At 35.9% G+C, this 20,407-nt stretch overlaps 1 protein-coding gene across 10 annotated transcripts in view; it reads left to right on the top strand.

The window, feature by feature from the left end:
- lrp1bb (low density lipoprotein receptor-related protein 1Bb) overlaps positions 1-20,407 on the top strand; it is a 308,080-nt gene that overhangs the window by 262,967 nt on the left and 24,706 nt on the right. For 9 of the 10 annotated variants that reach the window (XR_007931607.1, XM_051905648.1, XM_051905650.1 and 6 more), the window contains 12 exons: positions 5-186; positions 396-595; positions 866-1,054; positions 1,223-1,371; positions 1,487-1,580; positions 3,016-3,132; positions 3,647-3,766; positions 7,871-7,990; positions 12,971-13,087; positions 15,960-16,066; positions 16,227-16,359; positions 17,248-17,354. Coding sequence is in view for 9 of the 10 variants with exons in the window: in XM_051905648.1 (XP_051761608.1) it covers positions 5-186; positions 396-595; positions 866-1,054; positions 1,223-1,371; positions 1,487-1,580; positions 3,016-3,132; positions 3,647-3,766; positions 7,871-7,990; positions 12,971-13,087; positions 15,960-16,066; positions 16,227-16,359; positions 17,248-17,354 (1,635 nt within the window). In the remaining variant the exon portion in view is untranslated. The remainder of the gene's footprint in view (positions 1-4; positions 187-395; positions 596-865; positions 1,055-1,222; positions 1,372-1,486; positions 1,581-3,015; positions 3,133-3,646; positions 3,767-7,870; positions 7,991-12,970; positions 13,088-15,959; positions 16,067-16,226; positions 16,360-17,247; positions 17,355-20,407) is intronic. The other variant, XM_051905644.1, reaches the window with a different exon arrangement.

Here is a 20,407-nt window from a genome sequence, read left to right as displayed (position 1 = left end):
TTAGATTGTTCACCGAACAGCTGTGCCAAGCGCACTGGCTGTCGACTGGATTGGAAAGAACTTGTACTGGTGTGACGTGGAGAGAAAGACGCTGGAAGTGTCCAAATCCAATGGTTTATACCCCACCATCTTAGTGAGCTCTGGCCTGAAGAACCCCACAGACCTGGCCCTGGATGCTCAAACCGGGTACAAATGCTTCCTTTTCAAATTTGCACAATATCATTTCTACTTTTCACCATCAGTCCAGGGAGACTTGATTTTGTCACAAGAAAAAGAATGAATGCATAGTCCCCCAGAACAATGGGAATAGCTATTCTCTGTTTAAAACAACTGTGATTAGATTGTGTCTCGTGTTATATGAAGTTCATGAATGAGGGTCACTCTCTGTCCCTCAGGTATGTGTTCTGGATTGACTGCTGTGAAAACCCTCACATCGGTCGAGTTGGCATGGACGGCCAAGGCCAAAGCGTTATTGTGAACAAAGAGATCTACAGCCCCTCAGCTCTAACCATTGACTACACAAACAAGAGAATCTACTGGGCTGATGATAATCACATCCTTTTTGCCAACATGGATGGTTCTCAGAGGCACCGGGGTACAAAATTAGTCGTAATTTTGTTCATTTTTCATGTATTGGATTACTAGACAATAACAAGGCAGACTTGAATAAAAGAAACTTCAGTAAAGCCTTTTAACAGTATAATAATGCAAGGCCACAATCTCCTGTGTATATATGCATAGCATAAGTATATTTCACTTGAGAACAGTGAATTTGAAAGTTGTTGTATAATGATTTTAATTAAATCACTTATATACTTTAATGCGTCTTTAATGATAGTGCATGGTATGATGCTCTCTACCTCAGTTCCTCATGACCACATCCAGGGTGTGATGGGGCTCACACTGTTCGAGGACTTCATTTATTGGACCGACGGGAAGTCCAAATCTCTCCGCCGAGCTCATAAGACCACCGGTGCTAATGCTGTCGAGCTCCTAAATTCATGGCAAGCCATTAAGTCTGTCATTGTCTACCACCCACTGCGCCAGCCTGAAGGTAGAGACTGTTTCAAATAAATATTAATTTTAAACCTGGTTTTCCTAAAAATTAAAATGCTTTCATCATTATTTACTCACTCTTACACAGTTCTTGCCATTTACAACCATTAAAATTCTACAGCGTTCTTATATTATATTATATTATATTTCTATCCCCTTTTTACAGTCCCCAAACACCAATGTCAAGTGGCCAATGGAGGTTGTAGTCACTTGTGTTTGCTCTCTCCTGGTGGAGGTCACAAGTGTGCCTGCCCAACTAACTTCTACTTGGCTGCCGATAATAAGACATGCCTGTCCAACTGCACAGCCAGCCAGGTCTGTATGCCAAAATGATGATTCCATGCCATTAGTGGGAACTGCAAGGATTGTTCCAGTTTGTGTAACCCATAACTGATTGACCTTTTTCACTGTGTTGGACTTTTTTTTGCAGTTCCGCTGTGGAACAGATGAGTGCATCCCATTCTGGTGGAAATGCGATACAGTAGACGACTGCGGTGATGGGTCTGATGAGCCTGCGGATTGTCGTGAGTGTTTAGCGTCCGATGTTACCCAGCCTACACTGCCTGCACTGTTGTATTTGTTTTCAGTCTGTAATATTCATGTGGTGGCGTAACCAGGGATTTAAGAACAATCAAAAAAGTGCGTGGGGCATATTATAAATCTCATCAGCCTCTCTTTACAAGTATGACTCTGTTTTATATGCCTAGTTGCCACGGTTACACTCATATGAGGCCAGCTTAAAAACAAATCTTTCCAGAAACATCAGCATTATTGTGTTTTTGTCATACAGATTTAATAGGGAGGCCTACTTGTGACAGCTATGATTATAAAAATACAGGTTTTTGTCAGACAACTTTGTTTTACTTCTGTTGTTCATGGTAGATGACTTCCTGTAAGCTGCTCAGCGCTCTAACTTGGGTCATGAATATTAATTACATTATGTGATCTTGTGATTTGCTGAAAGGTAAAAGCTGGAAGATGAGCACAAGCCATGTTGGATTACAGTTTATCGCTTGCATGTTCATTCAAAACAACTGCTTGGCAGAGACTTTAGCTTAGTCTTAAAGTCAGCATGAAATAGTAATATTCACCTTATCTGTTTTCTAAATGCATGCTTTTGATTTTATTGTGAATGATTCAACCATGCATACATTTATTCATTTATTTATTTACTTTTTTTTGACCCGGTGATTTTTAGTCATACCTCATGTCATACCTCAGTCTTTTGGTGAAACAACAAACTTCTTAATGGTTAATGGTTAATCATTTTGTCAGCATAAACCCCACCCCTTTTTTCACATTCAAAACTGCCTCCATCCAATCAACAACCGATGGATAGAACCGTGTCCCTGCCCTACTTTTTCTTTTAAATAATCCGTTTCACACAGATGTATGTTTGTTGCCACTTCCGTTACATTGCAACTACTAAAGTCATTATTTTTACGCAGCTGATGACACTATCACAAAACAAAATGCAGTGGTTATTTTCCAAAACAAGTGAAGAAATGTTGTAATTTCTAAAATTGGCACCCTCACCAGTTATAATGGCCCCCGATTGCACCACACACCTGTGCTGTTATATATGGTATGAAGATGAACTAGTTCACAGCTTCACACTAGCCTGACCTTTAAGTTGTGTGAAAGGATGAACACTTGTTCTTAAATTTTTGTTTCCCAGTGAGCTTGTTTTTAGATTCACTTTGAGGCTTGGTGAATTACTTGAGCAGTACAAACAGAAAATGACAGGCTGCCGATGGCTGTTGTTAATAGGTGGAACCTCTGTTGTTCGATAAAGGGCAAGGGGCATTAAATATCGTAGAAGTGCTTTTAGAGAAATAATGGAATGTGGGTTGACTCGCCCATTTCAGGCAACCTCACACAGCTCAGGTTTAAAACACACACCTATGCGCAAATTGCTTTGAATCCTCCGGAGTTCACTGTTAATCATCATTTTTGCAGCGGAATTCAAATGCCAGCCTGGGCGTTTTCAGTGTGGCACTGGCCTTTGTGCCTTACCTCCCTTCATCTGCGATGGAGAGAATGACTGCGGGGACAACTCAGATGAGGCCAACTGTGGTGAGCAGAATAATACATAATGTACGAAAGCTGTTCTTAAATGCCATGTTCTTATCGACAGATCCATTGCTTTTTCTCTCTGTGTCTCTATCGGGGCTCCCTTGTAGAATTCGGTTCCTGTGAAGTATGTGGCATGCACGAGCAAGAAAAATCTGCCTGGAATTTTCATCAGCAGCAAATCTTCTTTAGCACAGCTGTCTCTGAATGTTCAATTATACAGACTCTTGCTGCAATCAAACAATCAATATCCACTTTAGAAGTATTAGAAAAGAGTACAGGGTGTTTTGTCATTTTACGATGGTAATCGGGATGTATTGGAGTAACATTGATTTAAGATTCAAGACGTTTAGCGCTTTTAATACAAATTATATTGTTCCTCTTTCATCTCAGTTGTATTCTTATTGCATTTCGAAGCAACCAAATTTGACCAGAATATGGATGATCGTGCTGCATTGATCCGGCATGATGATGTATCTAACAGTTTTTCTCACTTTAATGTCTCCCCCATTTGCAGATACATACATCTGTCTGTCAGGACAGTTCAAGTGCACCAGAAAGCAGAAGTGTATACCATTAAATCTTCGTTGCAATGGACAGGATGACTGTGGGGATGGCGAGGATGAGACAGACTGCCGTAAGCAACACCATGACACTTTCTGCTCCCTTCATTAAACATTTAACAATAATGGGCCTCATTCTCATAAACTAAAGGGTGTTGTGACAGAATTGTCTGCCAAATCTGTCGTTTCCCCTGTGACTTTAATGATCCAGACTGACAAATCTCAAATGTGGCTTTTATCCCACCACGAGTTGGCTGTTTGGGAGCTAAAAGGATAGCCAGGTGCTTATTAGGTATTTGGAGAGAAAAGGCCCTTTCCTGGGAAAGGTAGCAAGACTTGTCAGTGAAAAAGTCACCTGGAAATGTGCATTAACTTTTTAGAAAATCAATTTCTTTAGTGCTTTTTCAACTCAAAATTTTTGTCATTTTCTTTCTGAACAGTCAAGGGCATTTCCACCACAATGTAATTTTCATATATACATATATATATATATATATATATATATATATATATATATATACAGAGCTGGGTAGTAACGGATTACATGTAATCTGGATTACATAATCAGATTCCAAAAATCAAGTAGCCTACTTGTAATTAGAGTAAACTACTTTTTAAAATACTCGTAATCAGTCTACAGTTACTTTTTTATCGATTACATGATTAAATATTATTTACACAATGGCAATAAGTTGTTCACAATTCATTGATTCTCCTAATTTTTCATTTTTTTAACGTTTATATTTTTTCATATTTTTCGTGTTTCTTCGAGTTTTTCCGGCGGTGAGGGGGAAATATAGATGAAATATATATATATATATATATATATATATATATATATATGAAATAATAATAATATATTAATAATATATGAAATATACAGACTTGGGAGAGTTACTTTAAAAATGTATTCCGTTACAGTTACAAATTACATAAAAAAAAGTATTCAGTAACGTAATCCAAGTACCACAATATGAAAGTACTGTAATCTGATTACTTTTGGATTACTTCAAGGTCACATATATAAAGAAAGAAAGAAAGAAAGAAAGAAAGAAAGAAAGAAAGGGGTCAACTTTACTGTAAATAAATTGCATTTTTAAATTTAATTTTAATTATTTCTTCTCAATTTCTGCAAGTTTTTAAATGTTACACGTTCCATACTTTTGAATGGGTCTCAGCAATAGAAATATTTTAAAAATCTGAAATTATTTATTGCAATATTATTATTGTTGATATTTAAATTTTTGATTATTACATCAGATCATAACAAAACTGAACAAGCTCAGATAACATTTCTGTTCATGTTTGTTCTGCTTTAATTTTAATGTTTAGCATTTTGGGTTTCTTTTAAAACCAATTAAAGCAATCATGTCTCATTTAGTGGCTACAGTATTTTATTACAGATTTTTGTTTTAGTCCTTTGACTTAGTCCTTAGCTGGAAGGCGGAGTTTGCACTGTACAACCATGTTGTTTGCATTTTCTTCTTTGAAAACAAAATAGCAGTGAAATTTCCATTAATTGAAAGCGTTTTTCCCCACAGGCAGCGTCATTTCAACTAGCAGCAGTGATTCAATCTGCATCTGAGGAGATTGTAGATAGGTGTTATTTGCGCATGCACCAGCGGGTGGCTCACGCGAATCATCACTGGCAACAGAACCAGGAACTACTGTATAATCAAGTAGCGCTTAATATGGTGTTATTATGGCAAAATAATGATTTATTTAGTTTTAAATGAAACCATTGTAATCCTGATAGTATTCCCCCTTTTTTCAAAATGTAACTGTAATCTGATTACTACGTTTTTTGATGTAACTGTAACGAATTACAGTTACTGGATTTTTGTATCCTGATTACGTAACATGCCGTTACATGTATTCCGTTACTCCCCAACCCTGGAAATATAGAAGAAATATTTGATGTAGCAGTGATATTGCTGTGAATTTCATGTTTTTCAATATTTGTTTTTGTAATGGTGCTGTTTTCTAAATTTACTTAATTTTAAGTAAATATGTTTTAAAATCATAAGATGTGATTTTGTTTTATTCAGTGTTACTATCAGCAAACACTAACAGGTACATTAGTGTTAGTATTTTTAAGTATTATCTGTCCACACATTGCACTTTAAAAATAATCTGTTGAGGCTCTTGGTGGTGAACAGAATATATGTTTTGGAATATATTTTTTCTTTGTATCTGTCAAAATAGTACAGGATTATCCTACAATATATGTGACATCAAAAAAGTGTTAGCACAAAAGTCATCTAAATGTAATCCATAAGTAGTCAGATTACGTTACCAAAAATGTGTAATCTAAGAGATTATATTACTGATTACAAATTTTGTCATGTAATTTGTAATCAGTAACTGATTACAATTCATAAGTAATCTACCCAGCTCTGTGTATATACAATGCACAGCATAAATGAGTACACCCCCTTTTTTTCTTTATGATCACTAATACAATTCATGGAAAGATGGCAAAACTAAAATGTATTAAACATATACATAATAAAAACTGAGAAATATATGTCATTAATAGCCATAAAATAAGTAAATTAGCCAGTTTTGTTTAAATTAAGGATTGCAGAAATGAGTACACCCTAGATTTAATTCAAGAAATGTATAATAATCTAGCACTTAGTATGCCCTCTGTAATTTTGAATACACTGCTCTGACCCTTCTTGGCACAGAGTGTACAAGTTCATGACAAATTGTCACATCTGTCCTGTTTAACTCCTGGATGATGAGCTCCTTAAATGCCCTGATCTTTAATGGGGAGTGTAGCTCAACTCGTCTCTACAGAATCCCCCACAGGTGCTCAAGAGTGTTAAGATTGAGTGCAGTACATGTCCACAGAAGGTTTTTCACCTTGGGAGAAGGCATATTCTCATTGTCATGTTGAAAAAATGCCCAACAATGCAGGGAATGAGGAAAGGGTAACATCTTCTGTTTCAAGTTTGTGTATTAAGTTACACAGTGGTGTGGGAATTCATGACAGCATTGATAAAGCACAACTCCCTCACACCTTCAGCACTCATACATCCTTATATAAGAGCTTTACTACCACTGAACTTTACTGTGGGAACCAGGCACTTCTCACTGTGCTCCTCCTCTAGCAACACCATAACAATTTGGATGCTGTTATAGGGTGGATGCTGTTGTAGGGTGGAGGGTGTACTCATTTTTGCTACACAACATTTTATCACCTTAATAAGAAAGAAAAAAAAAAAGAAAGAAAAAATAAATAAACATATATATATATATATATATATATATATAAAATGGCAGGTGACATTCATGTTATGTTATAATGTCAAATTTAATTATAATTAATTATGTTATAAAGCCAAATATACACATTTAAATGACATTTTCAAATACTGTCAATATAAAAAAAAATTTACCATGAGTTTTCATCCTGTTTAATCTCAAACGTGCATCACTTCACTGACAGCTTGATAACCAAATGCTCATTTTTGATAAAAGTAGTAGTAAATTTGTTGTTCCATTAGTGGAGAAATTTTTGGTCAAAGTCTAAGGGAACTGAGGTAATTTGTGTAAAAATTGATTTAATCCATAACTATTTTAACTTAATAAATATTGAAATGGTTTGTTTGTAAGATTTTTTTTTTTTTGTAGTTTTTTTTTGTAGTTTTTTTTTTGTAGTCTATTGATGTCCGGCCCAACATCTATGACAATAAAAGTCTATTAAAGACATTTGAAAAGTAGCAAAAATCTGTGATGATGGCACGCATGATAAAATGCCTTTACAAGGATTTGAATTTGACCATCATGCAACAAAAAAAAGAAATAAATGATCTTGTAGTCATAGTAAAAATAAATAAATAAATAACCCCTGCAATATAAAATTACATGCATTTGAAGAAACACTATATATATCACTCCACAATTGACCTTTCTACTCCCAGCCTTGACTAACATTTCTAGGTTGTCATTTCCTCCATTCTTGGGCAGTAATTGCAGAAGACCTTGTCATACATAAAGAAAATGAAGATGTCACTTACATTATTCCTTTTTATTGAATCACAGTCATATGTATAAATGACCTTTACAAGTACAACAAGTTTTGTATGTTTTTTCCCCCTCAAACTCTTACAATAGCTTTTCACTGGCCTTGTAAATATCCTGCTATATTTTTCTCTGTCTTAATGTTCCAGCTGAGAGCACATGTTCTCCAGACCAGTTCCAGTGCAAGGCCACCATGCATTGCATCTCAAAGCTCTGGGTGTGTGACGAGGACCCGGACTGTGCTGACGGCTCTGACGAGGCCAATTGTGGTGAGTGAGCCACAGTTATTATTCACAAATCAGAGCCTCGGTCAGCCACACGCGCAGACCCGTCTGAAAGTCTGATTGGGGCTAATGTCAATTCTGTGTGCTCCCGCAGTCTTCTCTCTCTCTGATGAAGTGAGGCCAACTTTAATCATGAGCCACTCTGCTTTTATTAGCTGTGGCTTGTAACAATTCCCCTGGGCCTGTTTTGTTGCCTGAATGCCTGAATGCCTGATTTAGTTTGACAGTGGCACATCAGCGATGGCCTCACATATTGCATTCTTCCTCGGCTATGTGTTCCAGACATTTAAAGTGCCAATGCACCAGCAAAACAATTTCTGAGGGTTCGCTGGACGTAATTTGCTCAGAATAATTTCCTGTATTCTATATTGAACAAGTGAGCTGTGTACCTCATTGTATTAGTACCACTCATTTGATCCATACTGAAAATATTGAGATATACTTCAGAGGTTCACCTAGATGTCTCTATGGCCACGTACATACTGTAAGCTTCAGGAGTGACAACCGCATTTAAATGCGGGAGTGAATCCCCTAAATTATCGTTACATGTGTGTACGGAACACGACTCACTCTCGAAAATGCGATGATTGACAGCTTGGAAACCATAGCAACGTTTTGGCATCTCTCGTGTTTGGTATCCATTATTGTGACCAAAGTAATATTACAGTGACAAAACACTTGTTATTTTCAGCAATTTAACAAGTTGACAGGCGTCGTGTTTTGTTTATGCTTGTACAGCCTGTTTCACATGCGCACTTTCTGTGTTTTCCATGATCACTCATTATAAGCGTTTTCAGGCTTGTTGTTTAAGCTCGTCTCATAAAGCGAACAGGTTTATTGAGTTATTAAAGTGAGCAGACATGAATCGTGATATTTTGGTGTTATTTTCAGCATAAAGCATTTGAATTTATTTTGGTTTATTATGGGCTTATTCTTGTTCGCTGATTTTTCTAGCAAGATCTGGCAACTCAAATGAGTCAGGGCTCGTGCTTTCCCTGTGATTCACCGTGCATAGAGAGACACATCTCCAATGAACGTTAAACGTCATTAACAACTAGTTGTTCAGTTCGGTTCCGTACACACTGCATAGAATTTCTGTAAATGCGGTTGTCACTACCTGTATTTTCGGGAGTTAATTCAGTTGTAGAATGCGGTTGTCATTCCCATATTTTACTGAACTGTGTGTGTACAGAACGCGATTAAGCACTAAAAGCTGACAACCGAATTTAGCTGCAGTGTGTACGTGGCCTATAGGCAACTGCCTTCTATGACAGAATCCTAGTTGAATTGTAACCTCATAAATGACAGATTTGGAACACCCAATCATAGGCTGCAGCAACTCCGGGCTGCATATAAATATTCATCACGCGAAACATGCTTCACTCACAGTTGATTTCCCATAGCATGTTGCTAAGCTTAGAACATGATACTCTAATAAACACAAAACTATTTGCAGATTTATTTTCTTACTTTTAAAAAATACATTACAAAAGTTCAAAAGTTTAGGGTCTGTGAGATTTTTTTGAAAGAATAATTTTATGCTCACCAAGGCTGCGTTCATTTTATTAAAAATACAGTAAAAACAGTAATACTGTGAAATATTATTACAATTTAAAATATCTATTTTCTATTTTAATATATTTTAAAATGTAATTTATTCCTGAGATGGCAAAGCTGAATTTTCAGTTTTCAGTGTCACTTGATTCTTCAGAAATCATTCTAATATGCTAATTTGGTGCTCAAGAAACATTATTATCAATGTTGAAAACAGTTGTGCTGCTTAATGTTTTTTGCAAAACCAGTAATAAATTTTTTTCAGGATTCTTTGATGAATCGAAACTGAAAAGGAACAGCATTTTATTTAAAAAGCTTTTACTGTCTCACATTTTGATCAGTTTACCTAAATAAAAATATTTTTACAGAAATTAATTGTAAAAATAAATAAAAATAAAACTTACTGACCCCACATGGTAGTGAAGTCTTCAATAAAATTATTTTCATTCATTCATTTCATTTCATTTATTTATTTAATTAGGGACAATGCACGTTAATAATACACTGGCTAATTTTCATCTGTAGTCCCTTTTAGCAGGTTGATGTTAAGGACAGGAAGAAAAAAATGTAAACAAAAATATTAATACACCAAATTAAGAACAAAAAGAAAATATGAAAGCATAAAGAAAACAAAAAATTAAACTAAGAATATTAAGACAAAATTACAAACTATCATACCATAACCATATAAAAGATCACAATTTTGATGGGTCAATAACCATGTTTTTCAGCTTTTTCTAAAAACCACAGTTTCCTGTTAAATGTTTTAATTCTTTCAGCTCTACTGGGAGTCTATACCACTCATGTGTTCCTTTACTAGCAAAAGATAATTGACCAAAGGTAGTTCTTCTTAATGGCACATTACAATCACCTCTACTACCGGCACGTGTATATCGTCTTGTTTTCTGATCTTTATAATCCTTAAAAACAGGTGGAGCAAAACCATTTAAGATCTTAAAAATAAGTACCAGATCAGCAAATTGAATCAACTGTTTTCCAACTCAAAGTAGAAAACTTAGTTAATATGCTACAATGGTGAAAGCGGTTTGGTTTTTTATCTAAGACCTTAAGAGTTTGCTTATAAATAATTTCAACTTGGTTTAAGAAAAGAACATGTTTGAGTCCAGGTAGTCATGCAATATGTGATATGAGGAATAATCATGGAATTCATGAATAAAACTGCTGCTTCGTTAGTCAAAATAATAATAAATCTGAAATTCACTAAATTAAATTTCGCTGCATTTACCACTTTCTTCACATGTTTTTTAAAAGCAAGTTGAGAATCCAGTAATAATCCTAAATATTTAAATTCATGTACTACCTCAAGTTTTTATTCCTGGACAAATACATCTGCTTTCACATCATAATCTGGCCTTTTAGTAAAAAACATTCAGACAGTTTTTCTGACATTAAGATGCAAACGTGAATTGATAATCCATTGTGCAACTTGATTCATGGTGTCAGTCAATTTCTGTGCAGCCTGTTGTTATTAAAAATGTTTTTTTGTTTTTTTTCTATAAAATTCTTTTACTTCAGTGTAATAAAATAATTGCAATTATTTTTGAGAATACAGAAATAAAATAATATCATCTTATTTGTTGAATGTAAAATCATTTCATTAAACATACAGTACAGTATCTCATTAATATCATAAGTGCACCTATACCCTAACAATAGGTTTTGTTAAGGGAAAAAGATAAAAGTGTCAGAGCCATAGTCTTTTGAACCTCATTAACGATTCATCAGAAGATTCCTTCAACAAGAGGCCTAACTATCAAACTGTTAAAGATGTATACTGCACGCTGATGTTGTTCCTTTTTTACTCCAACATCATTGTAGATAATAATTTTTTTACATTGTGGATATGACCTCTAAGTAGATGTTTTATAGGTAATCGTCCTCAATTTATGGTGTATATGTAACACTGTGACACATCCCAGCAGGGATGATGAACATGGCTTTCCCATATTGGCCAACAAAAGAAATGAAATCAATATCTTGGCTGCTGCAGAGGGGAAAAAATTACATTGTCGGAATTTGATTGAGAAAATTGGTTTTATTGCATTGGCTGAAGAATCTGATGTTGTTATGGATTATCTGTAACTCAGAGAAAAATCCCCCAAATGAGTGACACATCAGTGGAACAGTGGAGGGGTCACTTTGTAATTGAGGTGTGACGGCTCCTCTGGTGTCTCCATTGATTTTCCAGACGTGACACACTTTATCTACATCGGACTGCAAGTAATTATAGATCTTAATCTTGGCAATTGATGTCAAATGGTACCATTGACATAACAGGGTAGCTTTATTGATACTTAGCAGCTCACTTTTTGTAACTGTGGGAATAAAAAACATACAGAAATAAGTGGAAATGCATGTAGATTTAAAAGATCAATGAGTAAATTCTGCCTTTACATGAATATGCAGTGGCTTCTACAGTATGACATTCATCAGTGTTTGTGAAAGACAAGTATTATACTGTTGTTGTAACTAAGAAACATCTCCTATACTGTCAAACAATTAGCAGGTGCCAGTATCTCTAGATATTCCTTTAGAAGCTTTCTATTGTTATAGTAAAAAGCAACATGCCTGTGCCACATTAGAGAATATTTAAACAGAAGAATCTATCAAGGGAGACATTCTAGGATGCTTCTTTATTATTTCACACTAATGAAAATCGGCAAGTATTGCAGTTGGCTTCTCTTTGCCTGTGTTCTTGGGAAAAAAAAACATGTAGCTCGATCTACTGTAACCAAAGTTTTGATCTGATGATGGGATCCTCCGGTGTGTTTTTATGGAATATTGTGATATTTATTATAAATGATTTATTGTTCATATATATATATATATATATATATATTTTTTTTTTTAATTCATACCAGATCAACCATGATCCAACCCTGATCCAACGATCCATTCCTAATGGACACAATCAAGTCCCACCCTACATTTTTTCTTGTTTGAGAAGCCATTCACTCAGATATACTTCACAGTAGGGAAGAAAATACTATCGCAGCGTCTGTTATGCTGACTTTAACAGTTCTTCTTGGCTCTAGCACCTCAAAGAAGTTCTTAGGTTATATAACATAAACACTACACATACTCTGGAAAAAGGTGGAATGAGCTCTTTCAGAAATGTTCATCGCAGATTATGCACAGGTGACAAACTGTTTGATGTTACGTGTCAAGTGTTGTTCAAGGATGGGAGATATCGGCACCACAGTCGGGTATCTCATCTTATGGTGCGTTAGCCTCTTGAGTGTGGGCATGTTTTGAACTTAGTGTCAGATCCAGGCCCAAGAACCCTGAGGAAATGATGATTACGTGTCGAAATGCGGTAGCACTGCATTAATATTCATGCACTTTTGAAGCCATTTTCATCTGTGTGTTTGTTTGTGTCTGATGAAAAAGATGAAAAGACCTGTGGACCTCATGAATTTCGCTGTGAGAATAACAACTGCATCCCGGACCACTGGAGATGTGACAGCCAGAATGACTGTGGAGACAACTCCGATGAGGAGCATTGCAGTGAGTCGCTCTCATCTCTCTGAGCACAATAAAGCTTTTTCCACACTCATGTTTGTACTAAATTGTTTTAACTGTCAAGAAACATTGTGTGGGATCTTCAGAGGCCAGTTTCACAGACTATTTGAAGATTTCTTGCTTTCTGTCTGTTTGTTTACCATTTGTCTGTTTGGTTCTTATCTTGCCCACATTGCCACAAAGAAAGATCAGCTATTTAAGTGTTTTATGCCATGTTATTATTTTATTTTTTTTTGTACTTATGTTTCAAACCCATATGTTCTTTCCATACAACTACTGTTTATAGTTATCATGGGCTGTCAAACTTCAAAAAGGACAAAAACAGCCTATGCAACTTGACAGCACATGGTAACTAGAAACTGTTGTGTGGATGAGATGTACAGTATGTGAATGCTCTCTAAAAAAGCATATACAGTGCACAGCATAAATGAGTACACCCCCTCTGAACAAATACAATAGATGTATTTTCTTTATGATCACTAATACAATTCATGGAAAGATGGCAAAACTAAAATGTATTAAACATATACATAATAAAAACTGAGAAATATATGTCATTAATAGCCATAAAATAAGTAAATTAGTCAATTTTGTTTAAATTAAGAATTGCAGAAATGAGTACACCCTAGATTTAATTCAACAAATGTATAATATTCTAGCACTTAGTATGCCCTCCATAATTTTGAATATACTGCTCTGACCCTTCTTGGCACGGAGTGTACAAGTTCATGACAAATTGTCACATCTGTCCCCTACAGGTGCTCAAGAGTGTTGAGATTGAGTGCAATACATGTCCACAGAAGGTTTTTCACCTTGAGAGAATGCATATCCTCATTGTCATGTTGAAAAAATGCCCAACAATGCAGGGAATGAGGAAAGGGTAACATCTTCTTTTTTTAAGTTTGTGTATTAAATTACACAGTGGTGTGGGAATTCATGACAGCATTGATAAAGCACAACTCCCTCACACCTTCAGCACTCATACATCCCTGTATAAGAGATTTCTACCATTGAATTTTACTGTGGGAACCAGGCACTTCTCACTGTACTCCTCCTCTAGCAACACCATAACAATTTGGTTGCTGTTCCAAAATGATTGATTTGGTCTCATGAGACCAGAGTATTGATTCCCAGAATCTATATTTTGTAAATATGGGCTTTGGAAATGGCCAAAGAATACATTCAGAATGGTTCCAGTGAGAACAACAACCATGCATGTAATTTCTGCAGGCTGCATCTTACTCTAAACAGTCATGCATCAGAGATAAACAGTCACTCTTTTTATAGCTTTTGCTGGCTCTGAGACACTCGCTTGGTATTTCTCCTGCTCTTTGTCTAGCAAAAAAAATCCCTCATCACTAAATGAAAGCTTAAAATGAAGGTCTGATTATTTCAGGGGCCTTGTCACAAGTCCATTGTTTTTGAATTTCTGTGTTACTTTTGCTATATTTTCACACTTAAAACAATGATTTGGTAATCCTCTTCTACCACTGTCCTCTTTTGTGCTAAGAAATAAGTCTCCTGACAGTTCTGTCACAAGTGGTTCCATTGTTGTCAGCATTAGGTCTGAGAATGATTCAGTGGGCTATATAACACTTTTAATTGTCAAGAAATTACTTATCTTTAAATGTTTTAGTTCAACATACTTACCTGTTGATCAAACATTGCCTTAAACTTACACCAGAAAATGTTTATTTTGTTTTATTTAGTAACTTTTAGGAGGATGTACTCATTTTTGCTCAACATTTTATCACCTTGATAAGAAAATCTTATTTTCCTGAATAATTTTGACATGCTTCTTTGGTAATTGATTAAGCAGACTTTCAGGAACATTATATCTCTAAAGAACCCTAACATGTCTTCTAAGTAATTGAGTAATTGCTGACTTTCAGAAGTTTCAGAGGGGGTGTACTCATTTATGCTGTGCACTGTAATTTTTTTGCTTCCAAAATTAAATGGCTGTTTTTATCGTCAAAATTTACTAAACCAAATTGTTAAAATATTGTCTGGAGAATACTTTTTTTTTTTTTTTTTTTTTTTTAATTAGAAGTTTAAATTATGGTGACACTTTACTTAAAGCCTTTATATTTAATGCATTATAAAAGTATTTTTTAATACAATAATTATGCCTTGTAATGCACCTAATAATGCATTGTATGGTCTCATGAATACTTATCTATTTATTGAACACAACTTTAATGCATTAAAAAAAAAAAACATGACAAACAAGCAATTTCAAATGTAACAAGGAATCTGCAATCTGCATTTTTATTTTGGTTACAATTATATATGAAAAGATATAATGCATTATAATGTATATTATGAATAATGCATTATACATAAAGTGTTACCAAAAAAATTTTTTTTTTCTTCTTAATTTTAAAATAACTATTAAGAAATACATGCATATGGGGTTAAAACAACATGAGTTTGAATAAATAATGAGCATGTATATTATTCAAGATGCCTTCGCTTTGATGGCCCGTTTTCGTACTTTATGTTGTTAAATCAACAACCAATTTCAAACAGTTTATATTAACAGTTTTTTCTAACCACCCAACATGTTTTTCTAGCCATTACAGCCTGTGGACTCTCTTCGAGAACAGCCCTTTTATACGTTCTAATTGCTGATTAGTCTGCAAATAGCTCCTTTTAGGTTCTTGGCAAACTTGCAAAAACCTTGGAAACAGATGGTACAATGCCAATTCATGTCTAAGTGCAAGGCCACTTTGGCAGTTTTGATTTGCTCTTGCTGCCTCTCTGCTGTCCTCTGCTAAGTTGTACTTCAGTTTTTGGTGTGGGTGGTGAGGGCACAGTCAGGGTAGCTGTGCATCTTATTGTGATTTCATCTCTGCAGAGCCGGTGACCTGTAATCATAAGGATTTTGCCTGTGCCAATGGGGACTGTATCTCAGCACGCTTCCGTTGCGATGGTGACTATGACTGCGCTGATAATTCAGATGAGGTCAGTGAATGCTAGATGTCATTCGAGGACTGCACAGCAGTTGTCTTGTATTCCCAAACATTCCCTTCTAGCCATTCATTTCAAAGCTGTTTAATCTCAGTTTTCATACAGCATTTGTCCTTATACTCTTATGGCTTTTGCGTCCTTGCTTTGTTTTCAGAAGGATTGTGAGACTCATTGTGCAGAGGATCAGTTTCAATGCCACAATAATCTCTGCATCTCACGTAAATGGTTGTGTGACGGTCAGGAAGACTGTAAGACAGGGGAAGACGAGAGAAATTGCCTCGGAACAGGTAACTTTATCACATCTTGGGGTCTTAACAACTGAGATGTATTATTTCTGTACCACTAGCATCACCAAACAGTTGCAAACACAATTATTTCCCTAAATAGTCCCACCCCAAACTCACACCATTGGTTGAGCCAGTGCTTGAGATGCTCAAACAGACCGAGCAATATTGTCATATAATGTAGCTGTACAGAGCATACTTGTAAGTCTGCTTTTCGTCTGAATAAGTCTACAAATTATTTGCTTATAGTTGTCTCTGCACATTAACCTGGGATGGAAGGCAGTATGTAAACACTGAGAACATTGAACATTTCAGATTTAAATGTTTTATGATTACATTGTCTGATAAGTTCCAATGCTGTAGCTCACTTTTGTCTTTCAAAAGTTTGTGGATAATAAACACAAGTGACTTAGTCAGCTCTGTAGTGTGTTTACTCCTTGGTTAAATTTTAATTTAACCTAAGAACTTATTTAGGAGCTTCAATATTTTATTATGTGCATATTTTCTGTAAAGCTGCTTTGAAAATGCTATACAAATAAACTTGAAATGAATTAAACTGTGAAGTGTCCCATTCCAGTTCCAAAATCTTATTTTTCTGCATATTAATCAGAATATTTGAATTTAGTAAAAATGTTTTCAACATTTTATAATAGTATTTCTATTTTTGAGGTAAAGCTCACTAAAGCCATGTTACTTAGTATCAACAACATAAAAACAACTTAATATGGTCACATGACAAAAACTATGCACAGTGTGGTAGATTAAGTGGATCAATGGGAGACAGTTTAGCCCACTGTCACATCTTACCCCACTCTTCCTGTACATGTCAGTTGTGAATGTATCTTTTTTTTTTTTTTTTTTTTTTTTTTTTACCCATAATCTGTTTTGCAGTGCTTCCCTCCTGCTCTCTAAATGAGTATGTGTGCGCCAGTGGAGGTTGTGTGTCTGCCAGCCTGAGGTGTGATGGACATGACAACTGTCTGGACAGTTCTGATGAGGTCAGTCCTCTAGCAAGACCCTCTCACCTTACATAAAACGCTCCTCTCTCAGAAACTGTGCACAAGTGCAATAGTGAAGCAAAAACAGAGGGACGTACAAGTAGATATTTTGGATACACATTTGAGGAAGATACTACTATCCAATATAAAACTTCTCTGGGGGAAAAACAAACAAACAGATCACAGCAGGTTAAAGTGGACAAGCAGCTCAATCAGTTCAAGCTAAACAAAAAAAAAAAAAAAAATCACCAAATCATGGTTGAAAAACAAGAGGGATTCGGCTGAATAGGAAAGTACATTCAGAAGCAAGGCAAGTTATTAAATTTCACAGAAGGATTATGACAAAGATTCTTTCTTTTTTTTTTTTTTTTTTTGGAATTACATGCACAGATTAACTGTGCACAATAAAACCAGGAACATGTATTAAAGGGATCATATAATGCTATTTTAAACATTCATTATTTTGACTATTGGGTGTAATAGAATAGGTTAACATTATTTTTCACATATTGTACATTATTGTAGCTCCTCTATTCTCAATCTATCTGAAACACTGATTTCTACAAAGCCTCTGATCCAGTGCATTGTGATGGGCCAGATACCTCAAGCGTGTCAAAAATGTAACATCCCTTAACATAATCACGGGCTTCAGCTTCCAAGGCTTCTAAAGCATTTGTAAACACACAGTTAATTATAATGTCATCAGTTTTAGCCGATCAGTTCGAGCCCAAATCAGATTCTGAAAATGTGGCTGATCAAACTGATTGATCGAAACCAACTTTGCAAGCACGACTTGAGCAGAACGTTTCACAGTGGAAAGTAGTCTTTTGTATATAGCCTGCATTGTACTTCAAGGTTCAGGAAGCTGTCCTCTGTAAAATGACTGTATACAAGCAAACCTTTGGGTTATACTGCTCAGGAACAGCTTTATAAATAAATCTTAACCTCTGATTAACCTCTGAAAGCAAAAGCAGTTTTGCTTTCGCATCCAAACACGCAGTGTGTTCGCAACATGACAACAACATTTCAATTCACCGAAACCTCGCCTGCTTTCTTTGTGTATGCCTTTGGGTGACTTCAATCAAGGTGTTTTAGGCAGGTCTGGATCAGTGTTCTCTGTTAGATAGAAAAAATCACTTTGTGGGAGACAACGAGCTTTGTAACTTTGCAGATCATATCCATGCACAAACAGATACATTAAAGGAAAAGGAAAACATTAAAAAGCAGGTTGACAGTGATGGTTTCACAAACAGACCTCAGCACTTTCATTTAATAAATCACCCAAAATAGCTACAACTAAAGCTGATTTCAGCTAGATTTTCCATCAGTGTAGAACAGATGAAACATTGACAGTGTAATTGACGTGACATTCCACAGTGAAACTATTAATTAGTTTAATAAGACACATAAGTAATCAAAGGTGCAAAACCAAAGGCATACATATAACACTAATACATTATAATATTAATATACAGGTGCTGGTCATATAATTAGAATATCATCAAAAAGTTGATTTATTTCACTAATTCCATTCAAAAAGTGAAACTTGTATATTATATTCATTCATTACACACAGACTGATATATTTCAAATGTTTATTTCTTTTAATGTTGATGATTATAACTGACAACTAAGGAAAATCCCAAATTCAGTATCTCAGAAAATTAGAATATTGTGAAAAGGTTCAATATTGAAGACACCTGGTGCCACACTCTAATCAGCTAATTAACTCAAAACACCTGTAAAGGCCTTTAAATGGTCTCTCAGTCTAGTTCTGTAGGCTACACAATCATGGGGAAGACTGCTGACTTGACAGTTGTCCAAAAGACGACCATTGACACCTTGCACAAGGAGGGCAAGACACAAAAGGTCATTGCAAAAGAGGCTGGCTGTTCACAGAGCTCTGTGTCCAAGCACATTAATAGAGAGGCGAAGGGAAGGAAAAGATGTGGTAGAAAAAAAGTGTACAAGCAATAGGGATAACCGCACCCTGGAGAGGATTGTGAAACAAAACCCATTAAAAAATGTGGGGGAGATTCACAAAGAGTGGACTGCAGCTGGAGTCAGTGCTTCAAGAACCACTACGCACAGACGTATGCAAGACATGGGTTTCAGCTGTCGCATTCCTTGTGTCAAGCCACTCTTGAACAACAGACAGCGTCAGAAGCGTCTCGCCTGGGCTAAAGACAAAAAGGACTGGACTGCTGCTGAGTGGTCCAAAGTTATGTTCTCTGATGAAAGTAAATTTTGCATTTCCTTTGGAAATCAGGGTCCCAGAGTCTGGAGGAAGAGAGGAGAGGCACACAATCCATGTTGCTTGAGGTCCAGTGTAAAGTTTCCACAGTCAGTGATGGTTTGGGGTGCCATGTCATCTGCTGGTGTTGGTCCACTGTGTTTTCTGAGGTCCAAGGTCAACGCAGCCGTATACCAGGAAGTTTTAGAGCACTTCATGCTTCCTGCTGCTGACCAACTTTATGGAGATGCAGATTTCATTTTCCAACAGGACTTGGCACCTGCACACAGTGCCAAAGCTACCAGTACCTGGTTTAAGGACCATGGTATCCCTGTTCTTAATTAGCCAGCAAACTCGCCTGACCTTAACCCCATAGAAAATCTATGGGGTATTGTGAAGAGGAAGATGCGATATGCCAGACCCAACAATGCAGAAGAGCTGAAGGCCACTATCAGAGCAACCTGGGCTCTTATAACACCTGAGCAGTGCCACAGACTGATCGACTCCATGCCACGCCGCATTGCTGCAGTAATTCAGGCAAAAGGAGCCCCAACTAAGTATTGAGTGCTGTACATGCTCATACTTTTCATGTTCATACTTTTCAGTTGGCCAAGATTTCTAAAAATCCTTTCTTTGTATTGGTCTTAAGTAATATTCTAATTTTCTGAGATACTGAATTTGGGATTTTCCTTAGTTGTCAGTTATAATCGTTAAAATTAAAAGAAATAAACATTTGAAATATATCAGTCTGTGTGTAATGAATGAATATAATATACAAGTTTCACTTTTTGAATGGAATTAGTGAAATAAATCAACTTTT

Source organism: Ctenopharyngodon idella, chromosome 9, assembly GCF_019924925.1.
Source record: "Ctenopharyngodon idella isolate HZGC_01 chromosome 9, HZGC01, whole genome shotgun sequence".
In the NCBI taxonomy this organism is placed as follows: Eukaryota; Metazoa; Chordata; class Actinopteri; order Cypriniformes; family Xenocyprididae; genus Ctenopharyngodon; species Ctenopharyngodon idella.
This window is presented reverse-complemented; position numbering and strand designations above follow the sequence as displayed.